Source organism: Salvelinus namaycush, chromosome 11 (genome assembly GCF_016432855.1).
Source record: "Salvelinus namaycush isolate Seneca chromosome 11, SaNama_1.0, whole genome shotgun sequence".
In the NCBI taxonomy this organism is placed as follows: Eukaryota; Metazoa; Chordata; class Actinopteri; order Salmoniformes; family Salmonidae; genus Salvelinus; species Salvelinus namaycush.
This window is the reverse complement of record NC_052317.1, coordinates 7,318,460-7,339,929: the sequence shown is the minus strand read 5'-3', so window position 1 is coordinate 7,339,929 and position 21,470 is coordinate 7,318,460. Positions and strand designations below refer to the sequence as shown.

Genomic DNA, 21,470 nt, shown 5'->3' with positions numbered 1-21,470 from the left:
TCTCAGGTGAGATCCGGTCTGAAAGAAACGTCATGGCAACACAAACAAAAATCTGGATATGAGAAATGATTTGGGCATTATAAATGGGGTTATTCTCATTCATGGCATGAATTGTTTTACTATCAGATATTATCAACTCAAAAAAAGTGTTGAAATACTCTACCGTTCAAAAGTTTGGGGTCACTTAGAAATGTCCTTGTTTTGAAAGAAAATATATTTTTTGTCTATTAAAATAACAAATTGATCTACAGTGTAGACATTGTTAATTGTTGTAAATTACTATTGTAGCTGGAAACGGCTGATTTTTAATGGAATATCTACATAGGCGTACAGAGGCCCATTATCAGCAACCATCACTCCTGTGTTCCAATGGCATGTTGTGTTAGCTAATCCAAGTTAATCATTTTAAAAGGCTAATTGATCATTAGAAAACCATTTTGTAATTATGTTAGCACAGCTGAAAACTGTTGTCCTGATTAAAGAAGCAATAAAACTGTCCTTCTTTAGACTAGTTGAGTATCTGTAGCATCAGCATTTGTGGGTTCGATTACAGGCTCAAAATGGACATAAACAAAGACCTTTCTTCTGAAAGTCATCAGTTTATTCTTGTTCTGAGAAATGAAGGCTATTCCATGTGAGAAATGGCCAAGAAACAGAAGATCTCGTACAACGCTGTGTACTACTCCCATCACAGAACAGCGCAAACTGTCTCTAACCAGAATAGAAAGAGGAGTGGGAGGCCCCGGTGCACAACTGAGCAAGAGAACAAGTACATTAGTGTCTAGCTTGAGAAACAGACGCCTCACAAGTCCTCAACTGGCAGCTTCATTAAATAGTACCAGCAAAACACCAGTCTCAACGTCAACCATGAAGAGGTGACTCCGGGATGCTGGCCTTCTAGGCAGAGTTCCTCTGTCCATTGTCTGTGTTCTTTTTCCCATCTTAATATTTTATTTTTATTGGCCAGTCTGAGATATGGCTTTTTCTTTGCAACGCTGTAGCTAACGTAGCTAGACCAACATGCCATTGGAACACAGGAGTGATGGTTGCTGATAATGGGTCTCTGTACGCCTATGTAGATATTCCATTAAAAATCTGCCGTTTCCAGCTACTGCTGGGTTTTTCATACTCCAGTTTCCAGTGTGTCCCGACGAATTGAGGCTGTTCTGAGCGAAAAAGGGAGTGCAACTCAATATCAGGAAGGTGTTCCTATTGTTTTATACACTCAGTGTATTTAGATATAGACTCTAACTACATGGCTATGGCTCTGATGGCCCTCTGTCATGCAGAATTCTAAAGGTGCCCGCATACTAGGTTCGGTTAGCTCCTAGCAGAACTCGGCTAGGCGAGGCGAACGTCTGTGCCTCGCATACTCCCTTAAAAGACCTTTGTTGAAAAATCTATAAAAGCTGCAATATTACTGTTTGTCCCTCTTGAGATACCATAACAACAACATGGCCAGTATACACTTCCTCAAGATAGTCAGAATTCATCTAAGGAAAATCTACAAGTCTGTAATGCATTTTGACGTTTTTGCTGAGGAGGTCTTAGTCGCGAAATTTCACATCTCACCAAGATGTGTGCTGCAGTATTTATCAAGTGAAAAAAATTGCAAAGAGACTATTCGGCTCTCGTTGAATAACATGAATAACAATAAACACTTAATTGAGGAATCCGAGCTCCCAGTTGTTTTGAACGTGCATTCGTTACAGAACTTCGACTTGTCTCAAGAAAAATGTACGTGCTCAAATACCAAAACGAACAAAAACATCACAAAATGTCAACATAAGATATGCGTGAACTGTTTCTACTGGGAAGCATGCGACAGGCTAATGCCACGTTCACGTGCTAGTCATGACTAGGAAACTTAGAAATGTTAAACTTGCTTACTGGTTGTGGTTATACACCTGCCGCGTCCAACCAGTTAGCAAGTCTGACATTTCTGAGTTTCCTAGCTCCGACTAGCTGGTGAGCGCAGCATTAATTCTATTCATGGAGTTCGATTGCACAACTATTGGAGGCGTTCATGCTGTCAAGAGTAATCTGAAGTTCGGAGTTCCGACTGGGAAGTTTTACTTAAACAACCCTCCAAGTTGTAGGGCGCGTTCAATCAGATAATTTTTGTCAAGTCTTTGTAAGTATGTTGAGCCTACATGCTGATTGCATGAACTTTACAAAAATAATGGGATCAAAGGTCATGAAGTTTTGACAACAAGTTTCTGCAGCTGCTCTTCACCAACTTCATCGCCTGCATTGTGGGAGGCTCAATTGCCAACCAATCATTAGGGTATTTTTGTTTGAGCCACTCGAATGTGACCAAAGTGCGATTCAGTGGATATATACAGATTCATGTGATATTTGAAGCTCTCGCTCACTGATTGATTGTACAATGTACACACACATGATTTCAGTTTGTGAGTGTGTGATATGGGGGTTGGAGACATGTTTATACAAACATTATAAAGTAAAACTTTTATAAACAATGGCAACACTGCCATGTTGATCTGAGCCTTGCTGTTGGTAGACCACATTAGTGTCAGATTTTCAGCTGTCGCAGATACACCTCCCCCGACCTCAGTCCTCAACTGTCGTCTACAGTCAGTTGCATTCGCCTTTCCACTCAAACGCGCCCATAATTGCAAGTGGGACACTGGCATGAAATTTTGGCAAAGATGGTGGAAAAATTGAAGATAGTTCCCTTAGGCCGTTTACCACTGAAAATAAATAGCCAGTTCCAGTTTACTTAATAAGGGGATGGCTCTTCCATAGTGATAGCAGCTGGGTCTGTCTACTACTTAGTTCACTGACTTCCATTGAAACAGAAAAAACGACAAGAGTGGGATGTCTCGCTTCCTCTTCCGTCTCTGTCGTTGCTGAGTTGTGACGTTTCACCTTTCACCTTTTCAACCCAAAAGATTACAACAAATCCGCTTTGATAATTACACATTTATGTTAAGCTAACTAACTTTATTATTGGCAACGTTAAAATCTTATTGATTTAAGAATTGTTCCGACTTCAAAAGCACTTGAACACAACCATGTTGGACTTACAAATTTGCACTTCCCAATTTCACACTTCCCACCAGCGCATGAAAGCCTAAATAGGCCTACATACCAAGCAAAATTTAAATACAAAAATCTAATGCGCACTTCACAAGAATTACATGCAAGAAATGTACTTTTTGAAATAAAAAAATGCATTAGGTAAAACCAAAATGTTGCGACAAGGCATTTTGATCATAGAATAAAACACATTTTACATTCCTTGTTCTACATTTCTCTTTGAGGTCTTTAAATTGCTTCAGATCTTGAAATTAAACAGCATTTGCAAAAAGATTAAAGAAAATAAAAGTGTATTTCCTCTGCCACCTCTCCTCTGTAGTCCTACAAAACTCCGCATTCGAGATGTTTTTATTTTGCGCTGCTGGGAAGGATGATCCGCTTGGCTCTCTGTAGTTAAATCTGATTGGCCGACAGTGATGTGTCGTCATCCAATCACACCATGTAGCCGTGTCTGCATAGGCTATCGTTGTGTTCATAACATCGGACCAGAGTGTTGTACATTGATAGTATTCTTTTCTGTTATCTTTTAACATTCACCAGTTTCCTACAATTGAAGAAGAGCCATCATGGAGAAAGTGATTTTAGTGACCGGTGCGAACAGGTAGGCAACGTACATTATTCATAAATCGGCTGACTGTCACTGCAGTTAATCTTGTCTAGGCTACTTGATGTGACAGGATAACCTTATTAATGCGATAACGTTACAATTTTGCCAATCATTGTCGGAGAATTAATGTGTTTGAAAAAAGTTAGGGTAAGCATTTGCAACAACGTTTCAAATGAAGAACCACTTGACGCAATATGGCGTTGTAACGTCATATTGTGGCAAATGTAGGCTACATGTTGACAAAGTTGCTGTTAGTGGAAATACTGCCAAGTTACATTCACATGTCTCACTTGTAATGAAGCTATTGCACTAATAGCCAAGTTACTCTATCTCAAGCCAGCTTGTTGTCATTTAGTCTGACAAATCCATAAACTGACTGATCCACTGATTGTCCACTGACTGTGTAATAACAGTTGACCTATGGAATTAAAATAAGCTTGTGTGTGCGTGTAATGCATGCACATGCAACACGTGTGTACATGAGGGCGTTTGTGTCCTACTCCTACAGTATATGTAATCTCCTATCTATGACCTCTCCATCTCCACAGTGGCATTGGCCTAGCCCTGTGTGAGCGGCTGCTCTATGAGGACAGTCGGCTGCAGCTGTGTCTGGCCTGCAGGAACATGCAGAGGGCTGAGGCGGCCCGCTCCGCTCTGCTGACCTCTCACCCCGACGCCCACATAGACCTGCTGCACCTGGATGTAGGCTCTGTCCGCTCGGTTCTCCACGCCGCCCACACGGTCAAGGCTAGGTATAGACCATCAGACCATTACCCTGTTAACACCTCACACACACGTACACACACATACTGTACACACACCAGTGGAGGCTCCTCATAGGAGGAAGGGGAGGACTATCCTACTCAGTGAATTTTAGAAAAATGTAAAAAGTAAAACATTAAAAAAGTGATGCTTTTTAGATAAAACTATACAAAGTATATTCACGTCACCAAATAACTGACTAAAACACACTGTTTTGCAATGAAGTTTTACAGTAGCCTCAACAGCACTCTCTGGGGTAGCACCATGGTGTAGCCGAAGGACAGCTATTTTCAATCCTCCTCTGAGCACCTTGACTTCGATACAAAACATTTTAGGCTCATGATTCTTACCCTCTTCCATAGACTTACACAGTAATTATGACAACTTCCAAAGGATGTCCTCCAACCTATCCAGAGCTTTTGCAGCATTAAACTAGTACTGAAAGCATAAGCTACAGCTAGCTAGCAGTGCAGTGCGTAAAATGTGGTGAGTAGTTGACTCAAAGACAGAGAAAAACAATAGTTGAACAGTTTTGAACAAATTATTTTCTACAAAATGTTTATTAATTTATTGCCATTGAGCCCACAGGTGTAACTGCTAAACCGCTTGCTGTACACTGTACTACATGATTGTAGCTGGTTTACTAACGTGTTAGTTCTAGTAGCTATGTTGACTTTAGCTAATATAGTGACAATTATGTAGGCTGTGTGTGGTGGTTATGGTATGAAGGTTTGGCTTGGAAAGGTTTTTTCACCTAGTCACAGGCAGCTGTTGTGTTGTGCACTGAAGTCCACAAGCGAAGGGAAAAGGTGAGAGGAGGAGAGCACGTTGAAATACCTTTCTTAAATGGAAGCAAACTGAATGAAAATGGGATAAACCTACCAGAATATTCTAGATCAGCTAGATGCAGACAAAAGTGTGCAAGGTGGTATTGAATGTGTCACTGTCTGTCACCTTGATTACTACAAATTTGTCTCTCGACATGTGCACCTGCATTAGAAACTTTCATTCGTAGGCTAGGTTGTAGAAACCTCATGATGGGTAAAGGGAAAATTCAAGTATCATGTAGTAGCCTAAACCTATCAATGTTACATTGAGCTGGGTGAATGGAAAATGAATGACAGTCATCCAATATGCTGTAATAGAAATAAGACCATGCTCATAATTTTTTTTATATATATATATATATATATAATAAACAGCACCGACGCTGACACACAGACACACAAACACATCTGGATATGGACTCTGTCCGCTAGGTGGTTTGTGCTGCCACACAGTAGAAGTAATAGTCATTAACCAGTTAACCCCTCACGCATATATACGTATAGACACACACACACACACACGTACTTTACATCCTTTTCAATGTGACATCAATAAATAATTTTACTAATACTCATTCCACAGGTACAACAGACTTGACTACCTATACCTTAATGCCGGGATCATGCCAAATCCACAGATTGACATCAAAGCCTTTTTCAAGGGCCTATTTTCTAGGTAAGGTAATCGCCTTCAAGCCGTACTCTACTCAAACAACACGCGCCATTTAATTTCTCAAGGAACCCCTGCAGTTCCTCAAGGAACCATTTCTAGTCAATGGTTCATGTTTGCACCTTCGGTTAGTTGAGGGGTTCTTGGAGTAACCTTTAATGGTTCAATGTAGCAACGGGTTCCTGGAGGAACCTTGGGGTGGAGGTGTGGCTTAGTAGGGGCGTGGCTTTAAGATAGATATTTTTTTGGAAACCTGTTAGAGTAAATGTCATTACTGTTCATCTGTTGTGTTGCCATCAAATTGGTCACGTACACATGGTTAGCAGATGTTAATGCGAGTTGTTCAGTTCTAATTCTTGGAGTAAAAACTCAGAGGACATTTAAGAAAGCTTAACCAAGTTTATTCTGCCCAAGGTCAAAACCGCTGCATTCCGACAAAAACATTTTCACACAAGCACTGATATTTAACCGTTCCTCACAGGCTGTCTCCTCCTACCCATCTATACAAACACCATTCTTTACTGCTATGAAGGACACTAGTGATACGGGCATAAACTTTTATTTCTTCCTTTATTTGACCTGACCTCAACCCCCCCTCCATCACTAATCCACGGCTCTCTCCCCTTATCAATGCCTGCCACATGTAATCACTTCCTGCACTCAACACATTCCAAGCTTAGTTGCACCCACTATATACCTTCCTCCTACAACCATTACCTTCTGGTGTAGACCCTCCACTATATACCTTCCTCCTATAACCATTACCTTCTGGTGTAGACCCTCTAAACCTCAGCACTCCATCCGTGACATGAATAAGTATATTTCATATTCTCAGAACCCAACAGAGTGTAGAGAAATGCTTGTGCTTCTAGTTCCAACAGTGTATGTACATATAAATATATGGATGAGCGATGGCCGAGTGATGGCCGAGTGGCATAGGCAAGGTCCAATAGATGGTATAAAATACAGTATATACATATGATTAATGTTTTATAACTCGTTTTTCAACCACTCCACAAATTTCTTGTTAACAAACTATAGTTTTGGCAAGTCGGTTAGGACATCTACTTTGTGCATGACACAAGTAATTTTTCCAACTTATAATTCACTGCATCACAATTCCAGTGGGTCAAAAGTTTGCATACAGTAAGTTGACTACAGCTCGGAAATTTCCAGAAAATGATGTCATGGCTTTAGAAGCTTCTGATAGGCTAATTGACATCATTTGAGTCAATTGGAGGCCTACCTTCAAACTCAGTGCTTCTTTTCTTGACATCATGGGAAAATCAAAAGAAATCAGCCACGACCTAATAATTGTAGACCTCCACAAGTCTGGTTCATTCTTGGGGGCAATTGCCAAACGCCTGAAGGTACCACGTTCATCTGTACAACAATAGTACGCAAGTATGAACACCATGGGACCACACAGCCGTCATACCGCTCAGAAAGGAGAAGTGTTCTGTCTCCTAGAGATGAATGTACTTTGGTGCGAAAAGTGCAAATCAATCCCTGAACAACAGCAAAGGACCTTGTGAAGATGCTGGAGGAAACGGGTACAAAAGTATCTATATCCACAGTAAAACGAGTCCTATATTGAAATAACCTGAAAGGTCGCTCAGCAAGGAAGAAGCCACTGCTCCAAAACCGCCATACAAAAGCCAGACTACGGTTTGCAACTGCACATGGGGACAAAGATCGTACTTTTTGGAGAAATGTCCTCTGGTCTGATGAAACAAAAATAGAACTGTTTGGCCATAATGACCATCGTTATGTTTGGAGCAAAAAGGGGGAAGCTTGCAAGCCGAAGAACACCATCCCAACTGTGAAGCACGGGGTGGCAGCATCATGTTGTGGGGGTGCACTTCACAAATAGATGGCGTCATGAGGAAGGAAAATTATGTGAATATGTTGAAGCAACATCTCAAGACATCAGTCAGGAAGTTAAAGCTTGGTCGCAAATGGGTCTTCCAAATGGACAATGACCCCAAGCATACTTCCAAAGTTGTGGAAAAATGGCTTAAGGACAACAAAGTCAAGGTATTGGAGTGGACATCACAAAGCCCTGACCTCAATCCTATAGAAAATGTGTGGGTAGAACTGAAAAATCGTGTGCGAGCAAGGAGGCCTACAAACCTGACGCAGTTACACCAGCTCTGTCAGGAGGAATGGGCCAAAATTCACCCAACTTATTGTGGGAAGCGAAACGTTTGACCCAAGTTAAACAATTTAAAGGCAATGCTACCAAATACTAATTGAGTGTGTGTAAACTTCTGACCCACTGGGAATGTGATGAAAGAAATAAAAGCTGAAATGAATCATTTTCTCTACTATTATTCTGACATTTCACATTCTTAAAATAAAGTGGTGATCCTAACAAACCTAAGACAGGGAATTTTTACTAGGATTAAATGTCAGGAATTGTGGATAAACTGAGTTTAAAAGTATTTGGCTTAGGTGTATGTAAACTTCCGACTTCAACTGTATGTAAACATTATTAAAGTGGCATTATTTAAAGTGACTAGTTATTAAAGTGGCCAGTGATAGGGTCTCAATGTAGGCAGCAGCCTCTCTGAGTTAGTGATCGCTGTTTAGCAGTCTGATGGCCTTGAGTAAGAAGCTGTTTTTCAGTCTCTCGGTCCCAGCATTGATGCACCTGTACTAGAGGTCGACCGATGATGATTTTTCAACGCCGATACCGATTTATTGGAGGACCAAAAAAAGCTGATACCTATTTAAATCGGCCGATTTCTTTTTTAAAAATATATATATGTATATGTATTCTTTTTTTATATATATATATATATTTGTAATTATGACAATTACAACAATACTGAATGAACACTTATTTTAACTTAATATAACACATAAATCAAAATCAATTTAGTCTCAAATAAATAATGAAACATGTTCAATTTGGTTTAAATAATGCAAAAACACAGTGTTGGAGAAGAAAGTAAAAGTGCAATATGTGCCATGTAAAAAAGCTAATGTTTAAGTTCCTTGCTCAGAACATGAGAACATATGAAAGCTGGTGATTCCTTTTAACATGAGTCTTCAATATTCCCAGTTAAGACGTTTTAGGTTGTAGTTATTATAGGAATTGTAGGACTATTTCTCTCTCTACCATTTGTATTTCATATACCTTTGACTATTGGATGTTCTTATAGGCACTTTAGTATTGCCAGCCTAATCTTGGTAGTTGATAGGCTTGAAGTCATAAACAGCGCTGTGCTTCAAGCATTGCGAAGAGCTGCTGGCAAACGCAGGAAAGTGCTGTTTGAATGAATGCTTACGAGCCTGCTGCTGCCTACCACAGCACAGTCAGACTGCTCTATCAAATCATAGACTTAATTATAATATAATAAACACACAGAAATACGAGCCTTAGGTCATTAATATGGTCATATCTGGAAACTATCATTTCGAAAACAAAATGTTTATTCTTTCAGTGAAATACGGAACCGTTCCGTATTTTATCGAACGGGTGGCATCCATAAGTCTAAATATTCCTGTTACATTACACAACTTTCAATGTTATGTCATAATTATGTAAAATTCTGGCAAATTAATTACGATCTTTGTTAGGAAGAAATGGTCTTCACACAGTTCGCAAAGAGCCAGGCGGCACAAACTGCTGCATATACCCTGACTCTGCTTGCACAGAACGCAAGAGAAGTGACACAATTTCCCTAGTTAATATTGCCTGCTAACATGAATTTCTTTTAACTAAATATGCAGGTTTAAAAAATATATACTTGTGTATTGATTTTAATTAAGGCGTTGATGTTTATGGTTAGGTACATTGGTGCAACAACAGTGCTTTTTTGGCGAATGCGCTTGTTAAATCATCACCCATTTGGCGAAGTAGGCTGTGATTCGGTGATAGATTAACAGGCACTGCGGTTTTGTAGTTTCAATGAGGCTAACAGAGGTGTATGAGTTCCTCAAGAGCCTATGCAAATCCCGAAGTTGGAGTAGTTACCACTTTATAAGGTTCTTTTGGCTCCCGAGTGGCGCAGCGGTCTAAGGCACTGCATCTCAGTGCTAGAGGCGTCACTGCAGACCCTGGTTCGATTCCAGGCTGTATCAAAACCGTCCGTGATTGGGACATAGGGCTGCGCACAATTGGCCCAGCGTCATTAGGGTTTGGCTGGGGTAGGCCTTCATTGTAAATAGTAATTTGTTCTTAACTGACTTGCCTAGTTAAATAAAATAAATACATGTATTACTATGTGTAATCAGCAATGTTAATATTATATTTTAATATGTAATCTGCATAAATACTCAAGGAAAGTTGTAGAAACTTAACATAATGAAAGGGAATGACATTTACCCTTACGGGTGGCCAAAAAGCCACAACGCCAATAAGCCACATCTCCAATCTGATAGGCTGCCATCTCTACAATAATTTATTAAAAAAGTTCAAAATTTAACCCATCCCATGACGAAAAGGTTCTGGTTTTAAACTTTACACAGGGGTTCCTCGAATATCCTTTTCAGAGGGGTTCCTCAAGGAACCTTTTTGAACTGGAAAGGTTCCACCAGTGTGGCAACCCATAAGGTTCTTCCAGGCACCTTTACTTCTCTCACAACTAGACTCCAAGTACAAATCAGTTTGACCCCCTGAAAAAGTTTGAACTTAACCCTTCAGATATATATGTCTAGTAAGTGTTTAGCGTTGCCCTCTGCTCTGATGTGATGTCATCTTTGTGCTGCAGCAATGTCGTCAAAATGTTTGCCACAGCAGAGGGCCTCCTGACCCAGCAGGACCATGTCAACAAAGATGGACTACAGGAAGTGTTCGCCACAAACCTTTTTGGTCACTTTGTGCTGGTAAGTCACTTATCGTATTTTATCCTATCGTATCGTAATGTTTCTCAACACAGAGAGGTTTGTTTCAAATGGAAACAGAGCCTGGAAATTAAAACATAAGCTAGTTAGAGCCAGGTGTTTTTTCTTACCTACGTAACCTGACCCGGGCCCCTGTTACAACTAAGGGATAGGGTCGGGAGTTTTCCTTGTCAGGTTTCATGGTCACATGGTGAGGAAAAACGTAAAGGTGGGCTTATCTCACTGATTTCGCCTCACTTTTGCACGTCCTTATTAAGAAATGATAGAAGCCATAACGAGAGTTGTCTTGAGGCTTTGGTATGATGTAGGTGTGTTATGTTGGTTGTGTGTTCCTCTTTACTCACCATAGTTGACATATCCCATACAGCCACTTTACTTTCAACAAGGGATTGCGTGACTAATGGCTTTGCAAATGCCGGGTCATGTGCTGATGTGCTCCTAATCAATGATATATTTTTTTGGGTGCTGCCAAGTAGCGGTCTCGTAGTAGGCATGTGGGCACAATTGAAATCTAAAGCCAACCCAAGAAAAACTGTGACGTCCGGGATTCCTTAAATCTCACAGAACAATTTTTTGGAAAACACTGACATTATGACTCAAGTTCTCCTACTTAACACTTTTTTGCCAATTTTGGGACTACTATTGATGCCACATTGGCCATTTTCAACCAGATAAAAGTTGTTTTTTGAGTTGGCCCCTTTGTTAGAGGAAAACCACAAAGGTATTGGAAACTTTAAAAACTCATCTACTTTTCAGAACCACAGAGAAAATGATACCCAGCTCACTGTAACAGGTAGTAACCTCTACAGACTCATGCCATTAACTATTAAACGTTTGTTTCTATCTTGTCCATTTTGTTTCCATGCTGTACCGTCCATGCACCTTACTCTCTAGTCCCTTGGACTGGCATTAGACAGTCTCAGTGATAGGACACGCCAGATGACAGGCAAGGGCTGGAATTCAATCAAACCAGGCATTCATTAGCTATGTTTACTTTCATGTACTTTTTCATAGTTCTTGGGGTAATTTCACTCATAATATTTCTTGATTCCCAATTGAACACGAATTTTATTCATTTTCCACAAGACACAAAGACAAAAAAAGATAAGAAAAAGTCAAGTCCAAATTAAACCTACCGTATATGAGAGAGTAATCGTACCTGTCCAGGTCTCCAGACTAACATTTTCCAAGTTTTTCAGTTTGTGACAACAGCCCATGATTTGGTCGCACACAAATATTTTGCAGCGTCACGCAATAGAAACAAATTGGTATCATTACTGAGATGGTAATAGGGCTGTGGCAGTCATTACATTTTGTCAGCCGGTGATTGCCATGCAAATAGCTGCCAATCTCATGGTAATGAACCGTTAATTAAACATAAACACATTTAGCATCTCCTGGCTTTCACGCATAGCCTACAAGCCATTGATGCGGACCTTGGGAACATCTACATTAAAAAAATGAAGTCTAATAAATCCATTTAATATAGCCCACACCATCACAATAAATCTATTTATTTTAGGCAGGTCTAAAGAAACATGATAAACTCAGCAAAAAAAGAAACGTCCTCACTGTCAACTGCGTTTATTTTCAGCAAACTTAACGTGTAAATATTTGTATGAACATAACAAGATTCAACAACAGACATAAACTGAACAAGTTCCACAGACATGTGACTAACGTAAATTGAATAATGTGTCCCTGATCAAAGGGGGGGTCAAAATCAAAAGTAATAGTCAGTATCTGGTGTGGCCACCAGCTGCATTAAGTACTGCAATGCATCTCCTCCTCATGGACTGCACCAGATTTGCCAGTTCTTCCTGTGAGATGTTACCCCACTCTTCCACCAAGGCACCCGCAAGTTCCCGGACATTTCTGGGGGAATGGCCCTAGCCCTCACCCTCCGATCCAACAGGTCTCAGACGTGCTCAATGGGATTGAGATCCGGGCTCTTCGCTGGCCATGGCAGAACACTGACATTCCTGTCTTGCAGGAAATCATGCACAGAACGAGCAGTATGGCTGGTGGCATTGTCATGACAGGATGAGCCTGCAGGAAGGGTACCACATGAGGGAGGAGGATGTCTTCCCTGTAACGCACAGCGTTGAGATTGCCTGCAATGACAACAAGCTCAGTCCGATGATGCTGTGACACACCACCCCAGACCATGACGGACCCTCCACCTCCTAATCGATCCCGCTCCAGAGTACAGTCCTCGGTGTAACACTCATTCCTTCGACGATAAATGCGAATCTGACCATCACCCCCGGTGAGACAAAACCGCGACTCGTCAGTGAAGAGCACTTTTTGCCAGTCCTGTCTGGTCCAGCGACAGTGGGTTTGTGCGCATAGGCGACGTTGTTGGCGGTGATGTCTGGTGAGGACCTGCCTTACAACAGGCCTAAGAGCCCTCAGTCCAGCCTCTCTCAGCCTATTGCGGACAGTCTGAGCACTGGCCACATCTGCCTCCTTGCAGCATGCCTAAGGCACGTTCACGCAGATGAGCAGTGACCCTGTGCATCTTTCTTTTGGTGTTTTTCAGAGTCAGTAGAAGGCCTCTTTAGTGTCCTAAGTTTTCATAACTGTGACCTTAATTGCCTACCGTCTGTAAGCTGTTAGTGTCTTAACGACCGTTCCACAGGTGCATGTTCGTTAATTGTTTATGGTTCATTGAACAAGCATGGGAAACTGTGTTTTTAACCCTTTACAATGAAGATCTGTGAAGTTATTTGGATTTTTACGAATTATCTTTGAAAGACAGGGTCCTGAAAAAGGGACTTTTCTTTTTTTGCTGAGTTTATTAAGAAAATGTAGAAGAAGAATAACATATGAAGAACAGCATATAGCATATTCTGAGTTGTCCTTATGTTAGGCCCTGAGCTGGCTATGCCATATGGCTAAGGGCTACAAAAGTTCATTTAGCAGACAATATTTGCTTAGAATTCCATGGCATTATTTTACGTTATTTTATAGTATGAAGAATAGGCCTACAATTGCACATACAGTGCATTTGGAAAGTATTCAGACCCCTTAACTTTTTCCATATTTTGTTATGTTACAGCCTTATTCTAAAATAAAAATAAAACAAATCCTCAACTGTGGGACCTTTTTATATAGACAGGTGTGTGCCTCTCCAAATCATGCCCATCAAATGAATTTACCACAGGTGGACTCCAATCAAGTTGTATAAACATCTCAAGGATGATCAATGGAAACAGGATGCACCGGAGCTCAATTTCGAGTCTCATCGCAAAGGCTCTGAATACTTACATGAATAAAGTATTTTATTTTTTTATTTTTAATACATTTGCAAACATTTCTTAAAACCTGTTTTCCCTTTGTCATGAAGGGGTATTGTGTGTAGATTAATGATAAACATTTTTTAAATCAATTTTAGAATAAGCCTGTTTCCTAACAAAATGTTGAAAAAGTCAAGGGGTCTGAATAGGTTTTGAATGCACTGTACACACATATATATATATATACAAAAGTATGTGGACACCCCATCAAATGATTGGATTCGGCTATTTCAGCCACACCCGTTGCTGACAGGTGTATAAACTCGGTTGCAGCACTCACAAACTTCCTCTGGAAGCAACGTCAGCACAATAACTGTTTGTCAGGAGCTTCATGAAATGGGTTTCCATGGCCAATAAGCCTAAGATCACCAAGCGCAATGCCAATTTGGATTCTGGAGCAGTGGAAAAGTGATAAATTAGCTACACCATCTGCCAGTCCGACGGACGAATCTGGGTTTGGCGAATGCCAGGAGAACGCTACCTGCCCGAATTCATCGTGCCAACTGTAAAGTTTGGTGGAGGAGGAATATGGTCTGGGGCTGTTTTTCATGGTTCGGTCTAGGCCCCTTAGTTCCTGTGAAGGGAAATCGTAACGCTACAGCATACAATTACATTCTAGACGATTCTGTGCTTCCAACTTTGTGGCAACAGTTTCAGCATGACAATGCCCCCGAGCACAAAGTGAGGTCCATACAGAAATGTTTTGTTGATCAGTGTGGAAGAACTTGACTGGCCTGCACAGAGCCCTGACCTCAACCCCATCGAACGCCGACTGCAAGTCTGTTCTAATCACCAAAAATCAGTGCCCGACCTCACCTATTCTCTTGTGGCTGAATGGAAACAAGTCCCCGCAGCAATGTTCCAACATGGAGGCTGTTATAGCAGCAAAGGGTTAACCAACTCCATGTTAATGCCCAGGATTTTGGAATGATATGTTCAACGAGCAGGTGTCCACATACTTTTGGTCATGTAGTGTTCCTATAAAGGGTAGGCTTCAAATAATTTCCGAGGGACTGCACAAATGCGGCTATTCTGTGTTGAGTGGTTAACAAAGAAACAGTTCCTCCTATATGCTTTATTTACAGTTATTTATTGAAATTTAGTTGTGATACAAATGTTAGGCTATGTGTTTAGATTTTTTATACATTCTAAGGCTGCATGATGCGATTCTAATGATAAGAGGCATAAGCTCTGCTCTATTTCTTGCGCAGGCTGCACACACTTCATCAGTCTCTCATTCACAATTTGACAAGCACTTGATAATATTCACACCCATCAGACTATTCTCAATCTTCAATCTGGTCTTTACATATAGCCTACTAATATACGCTACCGTTCAAAAGTTTGGGGTCACTTAGAAATGTCCTTGTTTTTGAAAGAAAAGCACTTTTTTTTTTTTTGTCCATTTTTAAAATAACATCAAATTGATCAGAAATACAGTGTAGACATTGTTAATGTTGTAAATGACTGCTGTGCTTTTCTTTAAAAAACAAGGACATTTCTAAGTGACCCCAAACTTTTGAACGGTAATGTATGTGTGTAATTATTTTTTATTTAGAATGGCCCACAATTTTTTTTTTTATCCGTAGCCTGCACATAGCAAATGGAGGTTATGTAGTACGTTATTTAATATGCAGGCATAGGCAGTGCGTCCATAAGACTAGGGGAAGCTAAGCTTTCCCTAAAGTAAATTGAATTAAATTGCCAAAATGATATAGCCTAATTAGCCTATATGGGTCAGGTTATTGTTTAGTTGTGACTGTCTGTGAAAAGTAGAGAGGCCAAGCCAGGCATAATAGAATCGAGGGAAAACATTGTTTGGAAAGCAAATGGTCATTGCTGTAAATATAAGACAATGAAGAGACTAGATGGACGTCATATTCTATTTGTCTCCCCTTCTTGTAGGCCTATTATATGGACAACGTCATTTTTATTGATCTGTTTGTCAGTGTCAGCAGAGTAGTGTCGTGGTAATTTCCTGTATTACTCAATAAAGAGAGAGCCAACCACACACAAGTCAGAGTTAAATTATAAAGTACATCTTTAATATATATATAAGCTTCACCAAAGCCCTATTTTTGACTCTCCGATCAATTCAGTGTCTATAAATTAATTCTCTGAGAGTGCTTACAAAACAATTCTTAGTTTCATTTATAGCCAAGATACACCCCTCTCAACTTACAAAGAATCCTTTACCCGAAAGAGGAGTATCCTATCGCTAGACAGCATCAGCTATAAACCATCGTTCAGTTTGATCTCCCAAGACAAGGTTTCAATCTCATGCTTGGTACTTCACTGTCTACCAAAACCTTACCTCATCCAATGGCATATATCAATTGTCATTTGAGATACTCCCATCTCAAATACACCCCCTCCTGGATAAGCTCAGAAAAAACAGTGAGCCTCTTAGGTCATATTCTAGATCAAGATAAGGGCAACCTCAGAGGGGAAATACAATGGTTCCAAACACTGCCAAACTCCTTCCCCCTGTGAGAAAAGTAGGGAGTGACTGGCGTACAGACATTGTATGAGATAACTAACTGGTTCCCCATTAATAACGCCATCCCGTCACATGGTTTAGGAATAGTTAGACACATTCATAAGAAAACAACGTTCCATTCTGTCCTCCTCCCCTTCTGATATTCTACATAACACCACATGGTTTAACATATACATTGACTTATGAAGACAAGCCTGACCTCTCCCCTCTCTGGCCCCAAGTTACTAAGGCCTATCACAGAAGGGGAAAATGCACTGCCAAAGGGCACCATTCTAATGACAAGTATCTCACAAGCATATGATGAAAATAACATCATCTGCCACGACAGTAGGCTACCTTGTAATTTGTTGTAATAAAAAATATTCTGCTAATGTCTCCAGTCATATAAAATGTAGTAGAATTGCATGAAATATGTTTAAAATGCCACATTTTTCCCATGCAAAGAAAGAAGAAATATATCTGATCTCGCCTAGGTCTACGCAATACGTGCTCAGCCATGCATTGAACGCTTTTTTTCAAACAGTGATTGGAGTTCTGTTATTAGCCTAAATTATGACTATCCAATCTACTCATCACATTGTGAATAGTAGGCTATCTTACATAAGTCTGCAAATGCCATGATGCATGGAATGCTTTATTATAAAGGTGCATTTGTATTGTAAAAATGTGCTTCCCAAAACTAGAAACTCACACGCCGCCGGCAGTGGCTTCAGTTCTTGGGTATGCCGCTACAAGCATGGCACACCTGTATTTGGGGACTTTCTCAGGTTGGATGGGGAGCGTAGCTATTTTCAGGTCTCTGGAACAGGTTTTCATCAAGGCTTCCTTTTTGTGCTTTGCTCTGTTCATCTTTTCCCTCGATCCTGACTAGTCTCCCAGTCCCTGCCGCTGAAAAACACCCCTACAGCATGATGCTGCCACCACCATGCTTCACCATATGGATGGTGCCAGGTTTCATCCAGATGTGACACATTCAGGCCAAAGAGTTCAATCTTGGTTTCCCATGGTCGGAGAGTCTTTTAGGTGCCTTTTGGCAAACTCCAAGCGGGCTGTCATGTGCCTTTTACTGAGCAGTGGCTTCCGTCTGGCCACTCTACCATTGGTGGAGTGCTGCAGAGATGGTTGATTCGTGGAGTGCTGCAGAGATGGTTGTCCTTCTGGAAGGTTCTGTCCTCTGTCAGAGTGACCATCGAGTTCTTGATCACTTTCCTGACCAAAGCCCTTCTCCCCAGATTGCTCAATTTGGCTGAGTGGCCAGCTCTAGGAAGAGTCTTGGTGGTTACAAACTTCTTCCGTTTAAGAATGATGGAGGCCACTGTGTTCTTGGGGACCTTCAATGCAGCAGACATTTTTTGATACCTTTCCCCAGATCTGTGCCTTGACACAATCCTGTCTCGGAGCTCTACAGACAATTCCTTCGACCTCATGGCTTGGTTTTTGCTCTGACATGCACTGTCTACTGTGGGACCTTATATAGACAGGTGTGTGCCTTTCCAAATCATGTCCAATCAATTGAATTTACCACAGGTGGACTCCAATCATGCTGTAGAAACATATCTATTTATTTAATCAATTTTAGAATGAGGCTATAACGTAATAAAATGTGGAAAAAGTCAAGGGGTCTGAATACTTTCTGAATGCACTGTATATGTAGGCTACACCGGTTGTAAAATGGATTAATGTGCTTAATTTTAAAAAGAATTGTTGCTATTGTTGTTATATTTTACTGTTAGAAACCCAAAACACATTAGCTGGATCACTAACTAAATATAATACCTACTGCTAGTAGCCAAAATGAATTTAACTAGCGCTTGTATTTCGTCTCGCTACGCCCTCCTGTGGGTGCTAGCAATCCAGTAGTGGCTGGAAGCTACAGTGAACTTCGATTGTTCAATAGTGCCGCAATATCACAGAGTATTTGCATAAAGTTAAGCTTTCCCCAACTTAGGTTCCGCACTGTTCACACTCCCTTGCCCATGCTCGCATCGCCTAATGGTCCCCCTGTTTTCCCCGCAATTGGATTTTTAAATGTTATACAATCAGAAATCCTTTTTCTTTTTCTTTTTTCTGAGCATTTTTTACTCCGGGAAAGTAGTGGCTCGCTCGACTCAGCAGCAGGCCCCTGAAAAACAGGTACAGCGGCAGGATGGAGACTTTCATTACAGGAATAATGAGAATTTACTGTTTGACCAACTCATGGTTTTAGCCTCCTAAAAAATAGGACGTTTTTAGTGAGGTGAGCATGTACAATGTGTAGCTCGCACCAATGCGGTGTCAGAGGGTCGCAAAATGCGATTAAATGGTCGCAGTCTGGAGCCCTGCTGTCTCATTGGTCCAGGTTATCTGTCCCTTCAAACATAGTCATACTTTCCGTCTCTATGTTCCAGGTCAGGGAGCTAGACTCTATCCTTTGCCAGACTGGTCAGACCTCCCGGGTAGTGTGGACTTCGTCCAGCAATGCCAGACGCTCGGCCTTCAGTCTAGACGATGTCCAGCACAGACTGGGGACCGAGTCCTACGCGTCCTCCAAGTATGCCTCCGACCTCATCAGCCTTGCCCTCAACAGACACAACAACAGCCAGGTGAGCCAAAATGTTCACTCAGTTACACATGGCAGTATTGGGCTATGAGCCACTGGTGGGTTGTGGCAGATCCATCTCTCCTTGCAAGAGATGTGTACTAGGTTAGGTACACACTTATTCAGTTGCACATTTTGCCTAAAGGCTTCTTTATATTCCAAATGTTGCATGCGTACGCACAGCAGTCTTCTAGAATATTGGACCGTTGGCTTACTTTTCACATTCTCAGAGCAACTCAAGCAATTTCTCCAACTGTCAACACGTTCAAATGAATAGAGGACGCGTACCGGAGTCGCATTGGTTGGGAATTGTGGGAGGTACGCATTCGGGCTGTGCGTCCCCCACGGATGTTGGTCTCAAGAGAAGCGTAGCTATGTCACAATGGGATGCCGGACTATCGCGTCTCAGCGTCTGTGGACTACGGTTTACCCTTAATCATAATTCAGGAGCAACTGGTGGGTTGTGGTGGGTTCATTCTGGGTCCTGGCCTGGTGAGAGACTGGATTGTCTATTCTAGATCCTAATGGAATTGTGAATGCTGCCCTCTCTCTTTGTTCATAATGTCAAGTTGCATGAAATTTTATATTTAGTAAAACTCTACCTCAAAAGTCAGTGCATGTATCGGATAATCAATAATAATAGTTTTTTTACACGATTGACAGGGGCTGTACTCATCAGTGATTTGTCCAGGGCTGGTGATGACCAATCTTACCTATGGCATCCTCCCCTCCTTCTTCTGGACCCTCATCATGCCTATAATGTATCTTGTAAGTTGGTTTCACTCTTTAGTCTTCTTTTACTGTTTTGACATAATTTTTTGTGGTCTTGTGATTTCATCAGAAAATCTCATTTGTACAACTTGTATTGTTACTTAACATGTTTGTCTTTATGAACAGATAAGAATCTTCACCAACACGTTCACACTGACACCGTACAATGGAGCTGGAGCATTGGTGTGTCTCTCAGAAACGAATCTAAACAGTTCAGATATGTATTATTTACATATTAACATCTAATATTATACATATTTATGGGCTGGTTTCCCAGACACAGATGAAAAGCTTATTCCTGGACTAAAAAGCATAATCTGTGTCCGGGTAACCGAACATGTATCGTCTTTTTTATGTAATGTTACTATCAATTAACTTGTTTTTACATTCTGCATCTTTGATCTGTTTGGGCAATTATTGGATATTTTACAGCATAAGAATATTTAAATATGAAATCAGTATTTTCTTAGTATTTTACAGTTAATTACAACTGCGTCCTTACAACAAACATTGCGGTATATTCATAGTATTACTGCATTATCACTCTAGCCATGCTTATCTGATGGTTTTTGTGTGTTTATCCGGGAGATGCTTACGGTTGAAAATGTCACTCTCAACAGCTTGAAATGTTTAGATAATACATCCTTTGAGTCATATTTCATAATCTGATATGTCATCCTGCCTTTAATAGCACTCGCTGTTTCTGAAAAAACCAGAGTCCCTGGATCCGAGGGCAAAGTATCACAGTTTGACGTCAGGCATGGGGAGCAACTACACACAGCCTCGACAAGTGAGTGTGTCTTTCACGGTCTTTATATAATCATACCCCCCCCCCCCCCCCCCCACCAAATCATATTCAAAAGGCAGTAAGCAAACACTATAGAAAGCTAGGCCCCAAGATAAACATCTATAATATTAAATTTGAGAATAGATTCTATATTACTGTTTCGGTCTGATAGGGTTGTTCTTGCTTTAGGGGCGGCAGGTAGCCTAGTGGTTAGAGCGTTGGGCCAGTAACCGAAAGGTTGTTAGATCGAATCCCCGAGCTGACAAGGTAAAAATCTGTCGTTCTGGCCCTGAACAAGACAGTTAACCCACTGTTCCTAGGCTGTCGTTGTAAATAAGAATTTGTTCTTAACTGACTTGCCTAGTTAAATAAAATAAAAAAAATAGGTTTATTTGATAGAAAAAAGTAGCCTTTTTCTCATGACTTTGGTGTTTTCTGTTTTTAGATGGACATCGATGACGACATGTCAGAGGCCCTGTATGTGAAACTGCTGGAAATGGAAAAAGCTGCTCGTAAGAGATTGAAAGAAGAGGATGACAATGAACAAGCCTACAAAAAGTACCTCAACCAGACAGAGTAGTATTTTGTACGGCTATTCTCCTTGACTGACTAGTTTAGGCCTAATCACTCAACTTTTATTCTATAGCATATAATCTACAGTGCCTTTGGAAAGTACTCCGACCGCTTGACTTTTTACACATTGTTACGGTACAGCCTTATTCTAAAATGGATTAAATACATTTAAAAAATCCTCA

General features: G+C 40.8%; 1 protein-coding gene across 1 annotated transcript; it reads left to right on the top strand.

The window, feature by feature from the left end:
- The first annotated feature begins 3,517 nt into the window (after nucleotides 1-3,517).
- hsd17b7 (hydroxysteroid (17-beta) dehydrogenase 7) lies at nucleotides 3,518-21,470 on the top strand. The gene is made up of 9 exons (XM_039003691.1): nucleotides 3,518-3,664; nucleotides 4,219-4,422; nucleotides 5,843-5,935; nucleotides 10,648-10,762; nucleotides 18,967-19,161; nucleotides 19,821-19,925; nucleotides 20,055-20,111; nucleotides 20,620-20,718; nucleotides 21,161-21,470. The coding sequence occupies exons 1-9, from the start codon at nucleotides 3,630-3,632 to the stop codon at nucleotides 21,293-21,295; spliced, it is 1,038 nt and encodes a 345-aa protein (XP_038859619.1). The 5' UTR covers nucleotides 3,518-3,629; the 3' UTR covers nucleotides 21,296-21,470.

Coding starts and splice junctions, on each gene's coding strand:
- hsd17b7 (XM_039003691.1), top strand. CDS start 3,630: ATGGAGAAAGTGATTTTAGTGACCGGTGCGAACAG. Junction 3,665..4,218: donor TTAGTGACCGGTGCGAACAG/GTAGGCAACGTA, acceptor CCATCTCCACAG/TGGCATTGGCCTAGCCCTGT. Junction 20,112..20,619: donor ACAATGGAGCTGGAGCATTG/GTGTGTCTCTCA, acceptor TGCCTTTAATAG/CACTCGCTGTTTCTGAAAAA.